At 42.5% G+C, this 15,516-nt stretch overlaps 1 protein-coding gene across 1 annotated transcript; it reads right to left on the bottom strand.

Annotated features, from left to right (window-relative positions):
• Positions 1–83: 83 nt before the first annotated feature.
• Positions 84–15,150, bottom strand: polr3a (polymerase (RNA) III (DNA directed) polypeptide A). Its single transcript, XM_089015712.1, has 31 exons — positions 14,987–15,150; positions 14,448–14,583; positions 14,236–14,373; positions 13,931–14,102; positions 13,700–13,854; positions 13,386–13,625; positions 12,522–12,684; positions 12,248–12,384; positions 12,054–12,157; positions 11,839–11,980; positions 11,178–11,318; positions 11,020–11,089; positions 10,707–10,834; positions 9,823–9,961; positions 9,497–9,661; positions 9,224–9,396; positions 8,128–8,239; positions 7,877–7,995; positions 7,656–7,793; positions 6,493–6,663; positions 4,955–5,068; positions 3,523–3,609; positions 3,372–3,454; positions 3,139–3,309; positions 2,968–3,061; positions 2,774–2,866; positions 1,826–1,990; positions 1,573–1,731; positions 1,320–1,451; positions 1,107–1,239; positions 84–732 (listed from the first exon to the last, which is right to left on the bottom strand). Exons 1-31 carry the CDS (start codon positions 15,028–15,030, stop codon positions 584–586), a joined length of 4,167 nt encoding a protein of 1,388 aa, XP_088871838.1. The 5' UTR covers positions 15,031–15,150; the 3' UTR covers positions 84–583.
• Positions 15,151–15,516: the final 366 nt, after the last annotated feature.

Below are 15,516 nucleotides of genomic sequence, written 5' to 3'. Positions count from 1 at the left end.
GCCTATATTATCTTCTGTTATCCCTATTATCGACTGACCAAAAATGAAACTTCATGAAAAGTACATTTCAGGTGTTTCTGACAATGTTTTATTCATTTGCATGAGTCATGAAAATATTTTGGAGATTTTCCGGTGCGCGGTGGAAACTTCAAATTTTTTGGGGTTTCTCATTCCAGGTGTAAAAAAATCCATTGGATCATTTTTGTCACTCATTCAAGTCAAAATGAAATATAATCAATGTAATAAAGAAGAAAAAAACTATGTTTGAGTTCCATTTCATTGCATCGTCACATTTGTGAATGCATCTTTTCTCAAATCATCCTCCCCCATTGACATGAATGGAAATGCCATTTATCCGTTCCAGTCAAAATATATTTAGGGTGTTGGAAGTTGATCAATAAATAAATCTGGTTTAAAATTAAAAAAGACAAATCCTCACTGTCCATGATGTCGTGTCTTATAAACTAACTAAGCAAGCGTTTGCTCTCCAATGATCGGACAAAAATGATGACAAAAAAACAGGCACTTACAAAATCGCCATCGGATCTCTTCTTTCCTTACTCCGCCATTCCTAGCGTGACCGTTACACGGCGAGAGGGATGTGAAAGTCTGGGAGGTCAAACAGCAGAGACCTTTTGGTCAAGGGGGGAGCCTTGTCGGGTTTTTGCAGAAGTTTGAACAGGCCCGTGCCGATGTTCATGGGAATGCCCATGATGATGCATTCGGACACGCCTGTAAACGGGAACAAAAAGACCTTGTGATTGCAAGACAATTTTGGAGGACACTAATAAAAGCTAATTTGATCTAATTGAAAAGGTGGTGGGCAGGGTGCGGAGGGTCCAGTAGGATTTTTGTCGATTTTGTCCATTTTTGTGGCGGACCTGATGGACAAGGAGTTGAAACATTTAGCAGAATGCAAAGCAGATATTCAAATTGCCTGTAGCAAGTGATCCCTGCTGTTGTTTGGCCTGCGGTGCGATGACTAATAAGTAGAACGGAAGGGGATAAATTGGCAATTAATGCCCCAAAGTGTCGGCGTTGCCACGCAACAGTTTGAGGTGAAGTGATGAGGACAAATATCCAGCGGCGGGGGGTTGCGAACTTACCGCAAACGGAGTCCTTTTGGCCGAAGTAGGCAGCGTCAAAGAGATGATCGGCGGTTTTCTCAAAGGATGCTAGCATGAGGACGCTCTCCTTCATTTTAGCCAAGCCGAACCTAGTGATGCCGAGTATCTCGCCCTATTTCGGGGAGGAACGGCGGAGGAACGTTCATGAGCGGCTCGTCGCGTCAACGAAAAGACAAAACGCCAGCGAGGAACCTTGTAAGACATGAGATCGGCGAGAAGCATAACGTGGCGCCGATCGATACTCATGCCGTGGTTGACCATGGTGTACTGGATCTCGTTGATGATAGTCGCCCGAGCTGCTTCGATACCCAGCGTCTTCTCCACCTGTGCGAAATCAAAACACCACAATTCAATCAAGATAGAAAAATGATTCTCGGAATTTGCGAATAAGCCACATGAAAAAAAAAAAGATGCGCGAAAGGTATCGCCTTCTTTCTATTCGCACCTCGTAGGTGTTGTTGGAGGTTGTCCTGCTTCCGTTCACGCCGTGCGTTGCCATGACAGCCCGTAAATTGTCACCCTCCACCAGCAATTTGTACTTGCCGCTCTTCTCGTCGATGTGGATGACGGCACGGGCGACCTCAGGGATACCTTGAACCACCACCTTCGTGTGTGAGGGGGAGAAGGAAAAAAATGGCTGTGACTTTTGTTGCAGTAACGAACGTTTCACCGGCAACACCGCTACTTGTTTTTCTCACCTTGGGAAGCTCGGCTTTCAGCGATTGCATCACGTAGTACATGGAGCTTTTGTTGTTTTCCCGCGGCGACACGCACACCACCGCTTCCCCGTGCACGGCGATGTCGCCGGGTTTCACGCGCAGCTTGGACATGCAGATGGAGTAACGTACAGTCTCGGCGTTCACCTACGGAGGACAATGAGATGGTCACAACCGGATGAGAGAGCTTTTCATAACGTTTGAAAACAGTCGGTGCCGGTACCCATGCCGAGGTTGCTTTAAAGTACAAATTAGAAAAAAATAAAATAAATAAAATAAAATAAAAAATATGCCAAAGTAGCTTAAAAGTGACAAATAAAAAAATAAAGAAATAAAAAAACATTACAATAAAAAATAAATATGCGCAGGTGACTTGAAGACGATGAATTAGAAAAAAATAAATAAATAAAATTTAAAAACAATATGCCCAGGTGGCATGAAAATGACAAATAAAAAAAAAGAAATAAAAAAATGTAAAATAAAAAAACATGATCAGATGGCTTGAAAATATCAAATTAGAATAAGATAAAATAAATACAATTTAAAAAATATGCCCAGGTGCCTTGAAAATGACAAATAAAAAAAAACTAATTAAAAAATATACCCAGGTGAAAAAATAAAAAAATACATGAATAAATTGACAAATTAAGAAAAAAATAAGAAATAATGATTTAAAATAAAAATAATTTACCCATCCCCAGTTGGCTTGAAAGTGACAAATTACAAAAAAATAAAAATAAAAAAAAACACTTAGAAAACAGTTGGTGCTGGTACAGATACTCAGGTGACTTGAAAGTCAAAAATTCGATGAAAAAAAAAAGTTTAATCTACCCATTGACTATAAAATAACAAAAAAAATTACTTTGCGGAAACCGCCATAAGCAGAATGTTCTGGACTTATGACATCATCGCTGCCTTGTTTGTTTGTACCTCCAGTCGGAGCAACCTGATTCGCTCCAGCGACAACTTGACCAAAATGAAGCAGTCGTCTGGTAGAAAAACCTCTTCGATATACTCCGAAATCTGCCAAAGGGGGGAAAAATAAAATCAGTGCTATTTCCTTATTTCCTTCTCCTCGCTAGGAACCAAACCGGTACTTGAGCTTGAACTCGGTATGGAGCTACCTCGCCCAGGAGCGTTTTCTCGATCCTCCCCTTCACTAGCCGGGCAAAGTCGGCGTCGTCCTCGGTGTCCAGATGCGCGGTGATGATCGGGGTGCTGAACGAGGAGCATAAAAAAAAAAAAAATGCAATAGTTGCCTTCAAAATAAATCCGACCGCCTTTTGACCTCTCACCTGATGTTCTTGGAGGCGTTGATGATCTCCTTGATGCGAGGCACGCCCAGCGTGATGTTCATGGACGCCACTCCGGCAAAGTGGAAGGTCTTCAGGGTCATCTGCGTTCCGGGTTCTCCGATACTTTGGGCGCAGAGGGCCCCCACCGCCGAGCCGGGCTCCATCTGAGCTCTGCGGGAGGTGGCAACGGTTGGAATAAAGCGTTTTGACGCGCGACCGTGCGGCATGCTAACCTCATGTACTTGTCCCTGCAGGTTTCCAGAAACTTCTTCAGCTGGGTCGGGGTGATGCGGTCCATTTGGTAGAGGACTTTGGGCTAAGGGGTATTTGAGAAATGATGAGCGGGGGATTAGGACTGAGCACATTTGATATTTGATGGCGCACCTCGCTGGAGCCGTTGTTGTTGATGCCGTATTTGTCTCGGGTCTTCTTGATCCGTTCCGAAAAGCCCTTGATGAATTTCTTAATTTCCTGAAAATGGCCGCCAGGAAAGAAGTCGTGAGAGGAGAAAATAAGCGACAAAATGCTACATAACCAACCGTCCGTGCTTCACCGTGCGGCAAGCATTTGGGCGATTAGCTTTGTTAGCCGCTGCCGTTCAAACGTTAATTTAAAATGCCTTGAAAAATAAAAACGCAAATGTTAAGATGGTACGCCACTCAAAAAGTGAACAACAACTTTTGAAGACAATCTCCTGCTAGCATGCGCAAAGCAACTCTACCTCAAAGTACTTGTCAGAGCTCGTCTCAGTTAGCGCCTACACAAAAAAGTTCAACCTGAATTAGCGAATCTTCATCATCTGCGACGGGAATTTAGTGCAGATCGTATGAAGCATCCTTTTCACCAATAGTTATGAAACCTTCTCAATGGGTAACATGAAGCTGCATATATTTCTTATTTTCCATCACACCAGTTAAAAAAAAAATATTAACTCATTCACTGCCATTCCCGAATTTAATAATAATAATAATAATAATGCATGTCATTTATAAGTGCCTTTCAAAACCCTCAAGGTCACTTTAGAGTCACAGGATCAGTTTTTCTGCGGGTGAGCAGCGGCAGTCATATATGCCAGCGTTCACTCAACACGGAAGTAACTCAAGTAGATAGAAAGCTAATAGATAGCCAGCGAGACAGTTAGCTAACTAGCTAGATAGCCATATAGCTAATAAATAGCCAGCTATATAGCTAACTAACTAGCCAGATAGCTAATAGATAGAAATTAGATAGCAAATGGATAGCATGACGTAGAGCGCCATTCCCGAATTTGTTCAGGTTTTGTTTTTTTATGCTTGGATGCCGATAAAGCGCTAGCCAGACCTCTGCCAATGCTTTTTCCCTTCCACAAAGGGGCAGAATTTCCTTTTTTTCACCATGTTAGCACTTTGTTCCAGCTTCAGCTGTTGTTAAAGCGCGATATAAATAAATATGTAATGTATTTTGTACATCCACCTCCATTTCAAGCCCATAAACTCTTTTTATCTGATGAAATAAGTGTGTATAAGGTTTCTAACGCTGTATTGAATGTTTATGTAGTCCTACAACTCAATATTTTGTGGGTCCTGGAATTTGAGTGACAATGACAAAAACCCTGGCACTGGAGTGGACACAAAATTGCATTCATGGTCTAGTTTAATCAGCTATTTTATTATTTACCATTTTATTTATGGTTTTATTGTTGTGTGTATTGTTCTTTTAAGTGTAAAGTGTCCTTGAGTGTTCAGAAAGGCGCTTGTAAATTAAATGTATTATTATTATTTTTGTATATATCTGGCAGTGAGTAAAATTATCAATGTTTCCGCCTGAGCGTCCGTACCTCCAAAAAGCTGTCCCTGCAGCAGACAAAGTCGTCTTTCTTCATGATGGTATCAGACGCCAGGACCAGCTCGGCGGGGCTGAGGGTGGGCTGGCGTGCGCACGGGTAGACCGCCTGCGGATGGGGGATGAGGGGGTTGGAAGAGGCAACGTAAGGGGGGGGGGGGTATCAACTTAACGGACGGCGGTTATTATGCTAGCTGCGTGATATTAATGAGACCAAGTTAGAGTAGGACAACTCGCAACGTGGCATCAATTCAGTGGGAGGAAGTCATTATGTTGATTTTTTTTGTGATGTGTCGTTCGCGAACGAGCGGGATCTCTGAAGTGAACGAAGAGAGCCGGTTCCTAACAAGGAGCAGGAAATGGGAGCCAATTTTTTTTGTCCTCTATTCCCCGCCCCTGGTCTTCAGTTAAAGCCGCACGTGATTGGTTAATATCGGTGGTAGAGAAGGGAGGAGAGAATTACAGACACAGGCAGCAGTGAGGAGAAGGGTGGAAGGTTTAAGGTAGACAGATGGACAAATATTATCACATTATGCTATAATTATTCAATTATTATAATTTTTACTAGTTGGTATTATAGTATTATTAATATGAAAAGCAATTTAGTGACAGCTGATCATCAGACCAGAGTAACCACGGGGAAAGTGAACATTAGTGGACGCTTTCTGTGCACATATCAATACAAATATTTGATATACAGTAAAGTTTCGTTATATCGATATTCTCGGGAGTCGGAAAAAATATCGAGATAACCGGACTATCGATATATCCGATCCTGCGGCATGTAAATTTTCTCCTTGCGTTCATAGAAATAGTATCGTAATAAGCAGTACTATCGATATAACGAGACTTTACTGTAGTGTATTTTTTATATGAGTAATTCGTTTTTTACATAATTTTGTTGGTAGTTAATTAATTTAAGCAACAAAAAAACAAACAAACTGAGGAGCCATTTTGGAGCCATCTTTTCAGTGAGCCGAGCCAAAAGAAGCGGCTCTCTGAAAAGAGCCGGAATCACTAGTAAAGACAAATATGGTTATTTTTATTTCCGTAAAAGATGTTAGAATTTTTAGTCAAATGCGTTGAAGTATTATACTACAAAAGAATTCCTCCCTGGGGCTCTTAATGGTGTAAATACACCGATAAGATATAAGATAAGACACCGAGAAGATTGAATGACTTAAGTGCGGATTTGTTCACCTTTCATGGGCGTCTTATTTTTTCCATTCGGAAAATGTCAAGGTCGACCATCGGCTCACATGTTGTGTGTTTGCTTTGATTTGTATTTTTTATGTGCAGGTATTTTGTCAAACGATTCACGTTTTAATGAACCTAATCACAAACGGAATAATTTTTCAAGAAGCAGCCGAGGACAACTTATGAACGTCATCGCCTAGCTACTGCGGAAACCCTGGCGCTGCTTTTATTTGAATTTAGTTTTTCTCCAAATCTATGAACTGAAGCGATCAAGGTTGTCCAAAATGTGGAATGTGATTGTGTGAATGGCAACAAAAGGTGCACGCTGATATTTACACGTATGTTATCCAAGACCCTCTTGAACTCCAAGGGTTCATCCTTGCCCTCCATGTCGGCCGGGTCCAGGCCGTCGCCGCCGTAGGTGAACTGGATGATGTCGCCGGTGGAGCTTCGCACCGTCAGGTCGTACTGGGAGCACAAATCCTCCAGGGATTTCACCAAACGCCGCTGTCACAAGCCAAAGACAAAATCAGGTTGTTCGGGTTTTGTCTTTCATGCTTGGGTGCAGATACAGCGCGGGTCAGACCTCTGGCAATGTTTTTTCCCTTCCACGATGGGGTAGCATTTGCCTTTTTTTTCATGTTAGCGCTTTATTATAGCTTCAGCTGTTGTTAAAGCGCGATATAAACCAGCATGTGTGTTTTGTACATCCACCCCCATTTCAAGCTCAGATAACTCCACACCCATATAACGTAGGAATTAACTTTTTTTCTGATGAAAAATAAAGTGTCTAAGGTTTCTAACACTGTTTTAAATGTTTATGTAGTTCTAAAACTCAATATTCAGCAATTTGAGTGAAAAATGACAAAAACCCTGGCACTGGAGTGGAGTTGACACATTTTTGCACATCGTCTGGCAGTGAATGAATTAATTGTGGAAGTAAACTTCATTCCACTGAACGGCAAAAAAAAACATCAATAATGAATATTTGACTCAGGTAACATTCGAGTTACGACCGGCTCGACTTACGACCACCCATACTTACGACCACTTCCAGACCGTATTTTTTAAATTTTAATTCTACGCCTGGCGCCGCGACACGCTAGCAGGCCGGCAACGTGTCCGACAATTTTGGCCAGCCAAACAGCATCTCACTCTCCCACAGCAATCGACCGCGTGACTGCATCAGAGGGGGGGAGTTTGAGTGTTATTTAGCCTCCGAGTCTCTATTCAACATTTTGAATGGATTTCGACCTACGACCATTTGGTCGGAACGCAACTCAGTCGTAAGTCGGATGTTACCTGTAATTTGAACATTTGACTGGAGCTGTTTGAGCACAAAATAGTAAAACCTCTCCTCATAAAGGCAAAATATCTACAAAGGCAAACCTGAACAGTCGACTTGCCATGGAGCTAAGATTTGAAAGCAAAAAGCCTGACTTTCTACCGACGGACGTGTCACAGAACATATAATATCTATGAGTAAGCTCCAATCTCACTTGCATGTAACCCGTCTCAGCGGTTTTCACCGCCGTGTCCACCAAACCCTCTCGACCGGCCATTGTGTGGAAGAAGAACTCGGTGGGGGTCAAACCGGAGTAAAAGCTGTTAGCCACAAAGCCTTTCGCAGCGGGCAACTGCGAAAATAAGAAAGCTTAGTTTGGGAAGAAAGAATAAAGGAATTATGATTGGGATTGATGTGCTGGGTGGGGTTGCTTACTTTGGAGTGCTTTTCAAAGTGAGGCAGGGAGCGATTTTCAAAACCATCGGGTACTCGAGATCCACTTATGGCCTGCTGGCCCACGCACGCAATCATCTGGGAGATGTTAATAAAAGACCCTGCGCGCGCAAGAAAAGAAGAGGAACAAAAAATAAAGTATTTAACGTACGTGGTTGCACATAAGTCATCTTAACACGCTAGTCAAGATAGCATCACGTAAGAGCGAAAAAGCCCCCCACGGTGTGACTTGCCTTTGGAGCCGCAAAGCGCCATGGTTAGAGGACTGTTGCTTTTATCCAGCTCCCTTAGGCAAGCGCTGCCCGCACGGTCTCGGATGACCGACAGTTCTCTCAGGATCAGCGCCTGTCCATGTCAAAAAAAGACGTCACAGGGTTATTAGCGCTTCTGAAATTAAATTACCCAAGTAAAAATAAGACAAGCTTAACAAAAACAGCTGTAAATATGAAGAAAAAGCAGCATGCCGTCGTGGTTCAATTGGAAGCGTGTGATTCACAGATGCCCGCAGGTGGGTTGATGTGAGGAAAAGGTTAAGAGGAAGGATTCATTAAAAGCATCGCTCGGACTTTGACGTGAAAACATGACACAAGCTTTGATCGTTTTTATTTTCCCCACATCTGACTTGAAATTTAATTTAGGTTATGGCGCTGCGGTGGATGCTTCTATCTGTCAAATGGAATTCGGATTTTTATTACAGCCAGCGTAGGAATATGTCAAGTGCCCTTTGCTTCATCGTTAGCAAGCACCACTTCACAGATCCTCCCCCCACCAAAAAAAGGAGAAAAAAAAAATACTATTTAACTCAATCACTGCCAGACAATGTGCAAAAATGTGTCCACTCCATTGCCAGGGTTTTTGTCATTGTCACTTGAATTCCAGGACCCACATAATATTGAGTTTTGGGACTACATAAACATCCACTACAGCGTTAGAAACCTTAGACTCTCTTCTTTCAACAGAAAAAAAAGAGTTAATTCCTAAGTTATATGGGTCTGGAGTTATCTGATCTTGAAATGGGAGCAGATGTACAAAATACAATGCAATACATACGGATTGGTTTAGATAGTGCTTTATCCACAGCTGAAGCTAGGACAAAGCGCTAACATGGAACAAAAGGGAAATTATGTTCCCAATTGCAAAGGAGAAAACATTACCAGATGTCCGACCAGCGCTTTAACAGCACCGAAGCATGAAAAAATAAAAAATAAAACCCGAACAAATTCAGGAATGGCGCTCTGCGTCCTATTTTCAATTCCCGAATAAATTCATGAATGGCATTGACTGAGTTAATGATAGTAAAGTAAATAAATAACTTGAACAGCGGGCTACCTCCAAAGTCTCCTCAGCCGTGCAGCCGGGCTGCTGCTGCAACTTGCCCGTTTTCAGGGCTTCGATGTACTCGTCGCATTTCTGGTAGCCGTCATCCAGCAGGTCCCGCTTGGCGTTCAGCAAACCTTGGCCGGGCGTCACGTCCCCGATGCCAATGGAAAAGCCTCGGTTAGCTGCAACGCATATATTAAAAAAAAAACATGAATGTCAAATCAAAGAAATAAATGTCAAATGAAAATCCATGCGAACGCAGGGAAGGAGGCCATGACGTACAGAGATACACGGGGGCGAGTCGAGCCAGGCGCGACATGGCGTTTGCCGCCTCCAGCTGTCCCCAGTCTCTCAGGAGGATGTAGAAGATGTTGTTTTTGGAGCCTGAGCCCAAAGTGCCTTTGTCCATGCTGCCGCACATCAACTCGCTATTGTGGATCACCACGACTGGAAAAGGACCAGAAACACAAATCCAAAGATGTCACATAGGCTCAATGATACGAGTTGTGTTGAAGTGATTTTTGGCGCTTAGTGACAGATTAATTTTCGCTATACTTGATATCACTGAAGCGTGTCGAGACATTTTTTTTCCCCAATGTATTACTTACATGAGTCGTTGTGGCACATGTCCTCGCCTTTGCCGCAGTACTGCTTGCCTTTCGCCCGCAGGTTGGCCTTGACGGGGCAATCTTTGCTGGGCTTCAAGATGAGGCTGAAGATCTGCTTGCCCGTCCAAAGCGCCATAGGCTGAAGGGACATTGGAAATTAAGTGAAATTACAGATTTTTTTTTCCCAGCGAACGTCAGATGTCTCAAAATCGAGGAAAAAGTTTCTTCAGTTTCAATTTGAAGGTGTCGGACATTTCGCTCCTCATCCGAAGAGCTTCGTCAACTAACTAAAGTTGTGCTGGTAACTTCTGGCCCTATTCCCCTAATGGACAGAGGTGGCCGTGCCAGACCTCTGGTCCCTGCTCTAAGTTTGGGAGAGCAGTGGAGCACTCCCCGAAGCCAATCTGATTGCTTCTATTGTTCTATCCCTGGCTTTGATTTCACATCATTAGCCAATTTAGCCATTACGCCTAAACTCTGATTACCTCTATAGTTCTATCCCTGGGTTGGATTCACCTCATTAGGCAATCTGTTTACCTTTAATGTTCTATCCGTGGCTCTGGTTTGAGTCGTTAGCATGACTAACCCTACGTGGTATCGGCCTAAGAAGTCTGTTGTAAGCACGATCTAAATAAAAAAAATAACACACTATGGCGATTCAGTAAAGGGTTTTGCTGTTTTAAAAAAATGGCTATTTTTACTGCTCTTTCAACCAATCTATTTTCTTAACCTAAAATCTACTTAACCAGCACAACTTTAGTTTGCTGACGAATCTCTTCAGATGACACCTTTAAAGAATTACACATGACGGCTAAAGAAATCTTTTCCTCGATGGATCACTCCTGTAGGTGTCTCCAAATCCAACGTTGGAGACCACGACGTACCTTCATGATTGACGGGCGGGGGAGCGCAATCTTGACTCTTTCATCCTTGCCGACGAGGATGGACGCCACGATCTGACATACTTTGGATCGGTCGAAGAAGGTGTCCTTTAGCGTCAGGAGATAGCCCGCTAGGAGGCACAAAGATGCTCACTTGATTTTTTTTTAATTAGCTTGATGAGGTCAAAAGGGCGTAACGGGCACATACCAAATGGCCGCAGTCGATTTCCAATGAGAATATGCTAATATATAATAATTAGCTAGCGCTAGCTAGGAATTTTGTAAAGTCACAGACATAATTGAAGCCTCTCATTACCTGTCAGGAAGTCCTGAATGGCAGCAATCAGCGGCTCGCCGTTTCTCGGTGTGACAAGATTCGCTTTTGTCTGTAGTTGACGGAAAAAAAATTTTGGTGATAGAAAGAAGCACTTTAAGATAAGATGGATTTCCACAAACAGGACCGGTCGCCCGTACCCCCATGAGGACGAGAGCCTCGGCTTTGGCCTCCTCGGTCTGAGGCAGGTGGAGGTTCATTTCGTCGCCGTCAAAATCGGCGTTGTACGGCGTGCACACGCATTCGTTGAAGCGGAACGTCCTGTGAGGCTTGACTCGGGCCTGTACAAAAATATAAAAAGGGGGAATATACATTGGAGACATTAAACAAAAACAGTATTTGCTATTTTGTGCATATAGGCCAAAGCAACCTTGCCCTTAAAAATACAATAAAAAATGTCAATATAAATAAAAATAATAAACAAATAATAGATTTTTGAAATGTGCTTATAAATACAATGTATTATTAATAATAACCATAAAAAAATAATAACATAATGATAATAAGTGCTATGGTACCACATAGTGGCATCTTGGGGCAACACACCAATGTCAAACTGATTCATTATAATTATAACAATAAATTGCATTTATAAGCGCCTTTCAAAACTCTCAAGGACACTTTACAGGCATAATAATAATAATAATAATAATAATAATAATAATAATAATAATAATAATAATAATTTTTATAAGCGCCTTTCAAAACTCTCAAGGATACTTTAGAGGCATAATAATAATAAATAATAATAATAATAATAATGTCAAACCATCATCCACCCACCAAAAAAAGGAAACTTACAATGTGCGCCATGATACTGAGCTTGTGCAGCGACGGCTGCCGGTTGAAAAGGACGATGTCCCCGTCTATCATATGCCTCTCCACTATGTCCCCCAAGCGTAGGTCCTGCGCAATCTTCTCTCGGTTGCCATATTTTAAGAACCTGCCGGATGGGCAGAGGGTCAAAGGTCAGGGGGGGGGGGGGTGTTCCATCACCACTGATTTCTTCGCATTACCTTTTCATTTGATTACGTCGATTCTGGATGAAGTTGGCCCCGGGGTGAACATCCGGACCGTTGCGGACCAGTTTCCTCATGAGTTCCAGGTTGGCTTTGTGGACCTTTTAGAGGTCAAAAATTGACAGGGTTATATATACACGACAAACGAGATGAGTGAATTATGCATCGTGAAGGGGGATGTGGGGGCTTACGCGCTCCGGGTAGGTCAGAATTTTGGCCACGTGCACGGGTACGGCCACTTCGTCGATCCTTAAATTGGGATCCGGGGAAATGACGGTTCTGCCAGAAAAATCCACTCTTTTTCCTGATAGATTGCCTCGGAAGCGACCTGCGGTGTTGATTGAGTAGCATTTCACTACTTCTTCCTTTCCTTTCCAACTACTATCATCACTTTGCCTACTGTGAAATGTAAATTTCTCCAGCGCGAGATTAATAAAGGCTAATCTAATCAATGGAGCGCATTACCTTGCTTGCCCTTGAGTCTCTGCACAAAGCCTCTGGTCCACTTTTTGGGCGCCATGTTTAGCGGGATTCCCGATAGCTCGCTGTTGATATAGAGTGCGCATTGCAGCTGCAGGAAGTCCCAGTCCTCCATGATCATCTGCGTCTTAGCGCCCGTCATGCGATGCTGGAGGTCAAGAGATAAATCATTTCTAAATTACAATAAACCTTTTTTTTCTTTATGTGAAACCCATAATTAAAAATGGCGGTGTTTTGGGCAATGGAGTACTTTGCACTTCAGCACCCGCTCATTCGTCAATAGTGCGGTTCCTGTTTTTTCCAAGATTTTTTGGGGGCAAAGTTGATATAATAATCATCATCATCATAATTTGCTTTAAGAATTTACTAGCATAATGCAAACGGCCCAATTGTGAGACAGTATAGACATCGGCTGGCTAACAAATAGCATCAGTGTTGCTAATAACACTTGAAACAAGATATTTGAAAATAACTCTTGGGCACTGTAAGGATAGTTGCTGGTACGTCTTATTTATCATCTGCAAAGAACGACTATGATAGATACACACAGTGTCCGTTGAAATGAGATACGACAAAAAAATTGTTGACATGAAACGTAATCGTTTCACTTGTTTACTACCGAACTTGAGTATTTGAGTTACTTCCGGGTTGAGTGAACACTGGCGCGTGTGGTAGCCGCTGCTCACCCACAGAAAAACTGATCATGTGACTGTAAAGTGACCTTGAAAGTTTTGAAAAGCGCTTATAAATGATATGTTATTATTATTATTATTATTATTATTATTATTATTATTAGTATTATTATAAGGCACTTATTTTGTACATCCGACGAAACACGGACACGCATACCTTCTTGATGATGTCATTTAGGAAGATGATCTCGGTGAGTTTCATGGTGAGGTCGTCCTCGTTGGTGCCCGTTTTGAGGTCGCTGACCACAGAAGGTCGGATGCAGAGCGGGGGGACCAGCAGGCGGGTGAGGATGAGGTCGGCCGGTTTGCCCGCTTCGGGGTTCATCAGCAAAAGCGGCACGTCCTCTTCGGGGATGCGCATGAAGATGCCTCGCACCACCAGAGGGTTGAGGTTTTCCTGCACGGGAGACGTCGACACATACAAAATGAATATTTTATAATTAAATAAAAAGGGAAAAAAGAAGCGGATACCTGTGCTCGCGCCAAAAGGGGCTCCACGAGTTTGTTGTGCTCGATGGCCGTGTCAAAGGACTGCAGGAACTCTGACACGAAAGGCTCTACAACTTTTTTGGTGGTTTTGTATTTTTCATGGATGATCTTCAGCAGGCCACACTTCTTCACCGTGCCTGTGGAACAGGTCAAGATATGTAAGAGTGCGACCATAAAAAGTGCTGCAGGGAAATACTTTGTGGGATTCGTCACCGTTGAACGCCGAACAATTGAAACAAATGTTTTTTTTGCGGCATTTGTCGGATATTTTTTTCTTCAGCCCTCGTTTCTGCAGATAGGGCAAATTGGGCCGTTTCACCATGTCCATGAACTGCAGCTTGTCCTCTTTGCTCAACATGATGCTTGAGCAAGTCTTGCAGACCATCTGGGAGGAAAATGAACACCCTTTGATCATTGTTATAGAAGTACATTTCACTCAAATTTCACATGAAAACAAAAATTGGATTGTCCAATAATTTGCTCTGTTACTCATCGTTTATTTCATAAAGTGCACTTGCCTGTAATATTCCTATGATAGCCTTGAAGTAGCCAACGTGAAAACATGGCAGCTCCAGATCCAAGTAGCCGTAGTGTCCCAAACAATCAGCCAGATTCTTCCCGCAGGTTAAACAAGGTCTGTCTTTCTCACTGGTTCCCTGTGACAAAATATATCAACATGTGACCGGTGCTGTCGTTCAAATTGAGTGTTTAAATCAAAGCATTTCCATACCATGCGGTGATCCAATACTCCGTAAGGCAGCGGCGAGTGTTTTGTGTCCTGGCTGTACAGGTTCTTGCTGACCACCTGAATGTGGGCCTGCTGACGCATTTGATCAGCTGATTTCATGCCAAAGCAAATGTGGCTTCTGTGTGGGGGGGGGGTTTAAAGTATGCGTGGATTTTACAAAATGCAGCTTTCTCACAACAAAACATACCTTATTTGTGAAACAATGCACGTCAAGAACAAACGCATCTCGAAAACGTTTAAGAAATTCACTGTAATGTTGCATTTGCAGGTTTGAGTGCTTGAGAAACTTACTGTGTAATGCTATTGCATTGCATTTGTAGTGTAATGCTATTGCATTACTGTTTTGAGTGTAAAACAACTTGGTCGTTATTTTGGGGGAAATCTGAGCCCTTGCATTCATTAATGCAATGATTAATTCATCAGCTTCAAATGAAATGTCAGATGAAGTTGTTAAAAGGACAAAAACAAATGGGAGCTAGCTTCAGCATAAGGGGGTAAGCTAACGAATGCAAACTACTTACATTTTCTTGGCAACGTCAGTCTCTCGGAACTGCTCCTTCGACATTTTGGCACTGTTTCGCTTGAATATATTATTAAAATATGAGACGAAATATGACTTCACTGACCCATGATGTGGACGAGTTAGCCTAGCAAACAAACGCGTTGTTGCTGCTAACACATGTGTGGTGTGTTCAGGATCCGATTGTATTATTGTAAACTCCGAGTTTTTTTTCCCACAAATTGGAAGAATTAAACGTATTAAAAGCGTTCAATCTCCGTTAGCCTACAGGGGTAAAACTAAAACAAATTCCGTCTACTCCAACACACCTCATCCAAATGATCGGCTTATGAGAAAACGGTGTTGACGCCTGAAACGATCGTGAAAATATTGATCAGGTGAAATGGAGAAGGGAGGGATCCAAGACACACAGTAAATGGCTCAGGAAACATAACCAGATTTACTATTATACACTATTAGTGATTGACACTAAAAGAAACACCAAAATTGTCGCTGTCAGGACTTGCAAAATGAACTTGATCGTGTAATAAA

Source organism: Hippocampus bargibanti, linkage group LG15 (assembly GCF_051943395.1).
Source record: "Hippocampus bargibanti isolate YZ-2025 linkage group LG15, ASM5194339v1, whole genome shotgun sequence".
Taxonomy (NCBI): Eukaryota; Metazoa; Chordata; class Actinopteri; order Syngnathiformes; family Syngnathidae; genus Hippocampus; species Hippocampus bargibanti.
This window is presented reverse-complemented; position numbering and strand designations above follow the sequence as displayed.

Coding starts and splice junctions, on each gene's coding strand:
- polr3a (XM_089015712.1), bottom strand. CDS start 15,030: ATGTCGAAGGAGCAGTTCCGAGAGACTGACGTTGCCAAGAAAAT. Junction 9,662..9,822: donor CATGTGCCACAACGACTCAT/GTAAGTAATACA, acceptor GTCCTTTTCCAG/TCGTGGTGATCCACAATAGC. Junction 7,794..7,876: donor ACTTTGAAAAGCACTCCAAA/GTAAGCAACCCC, acceptor TTATTTTCGCAG/TTGCCCGCTGCGAAAGGCTT.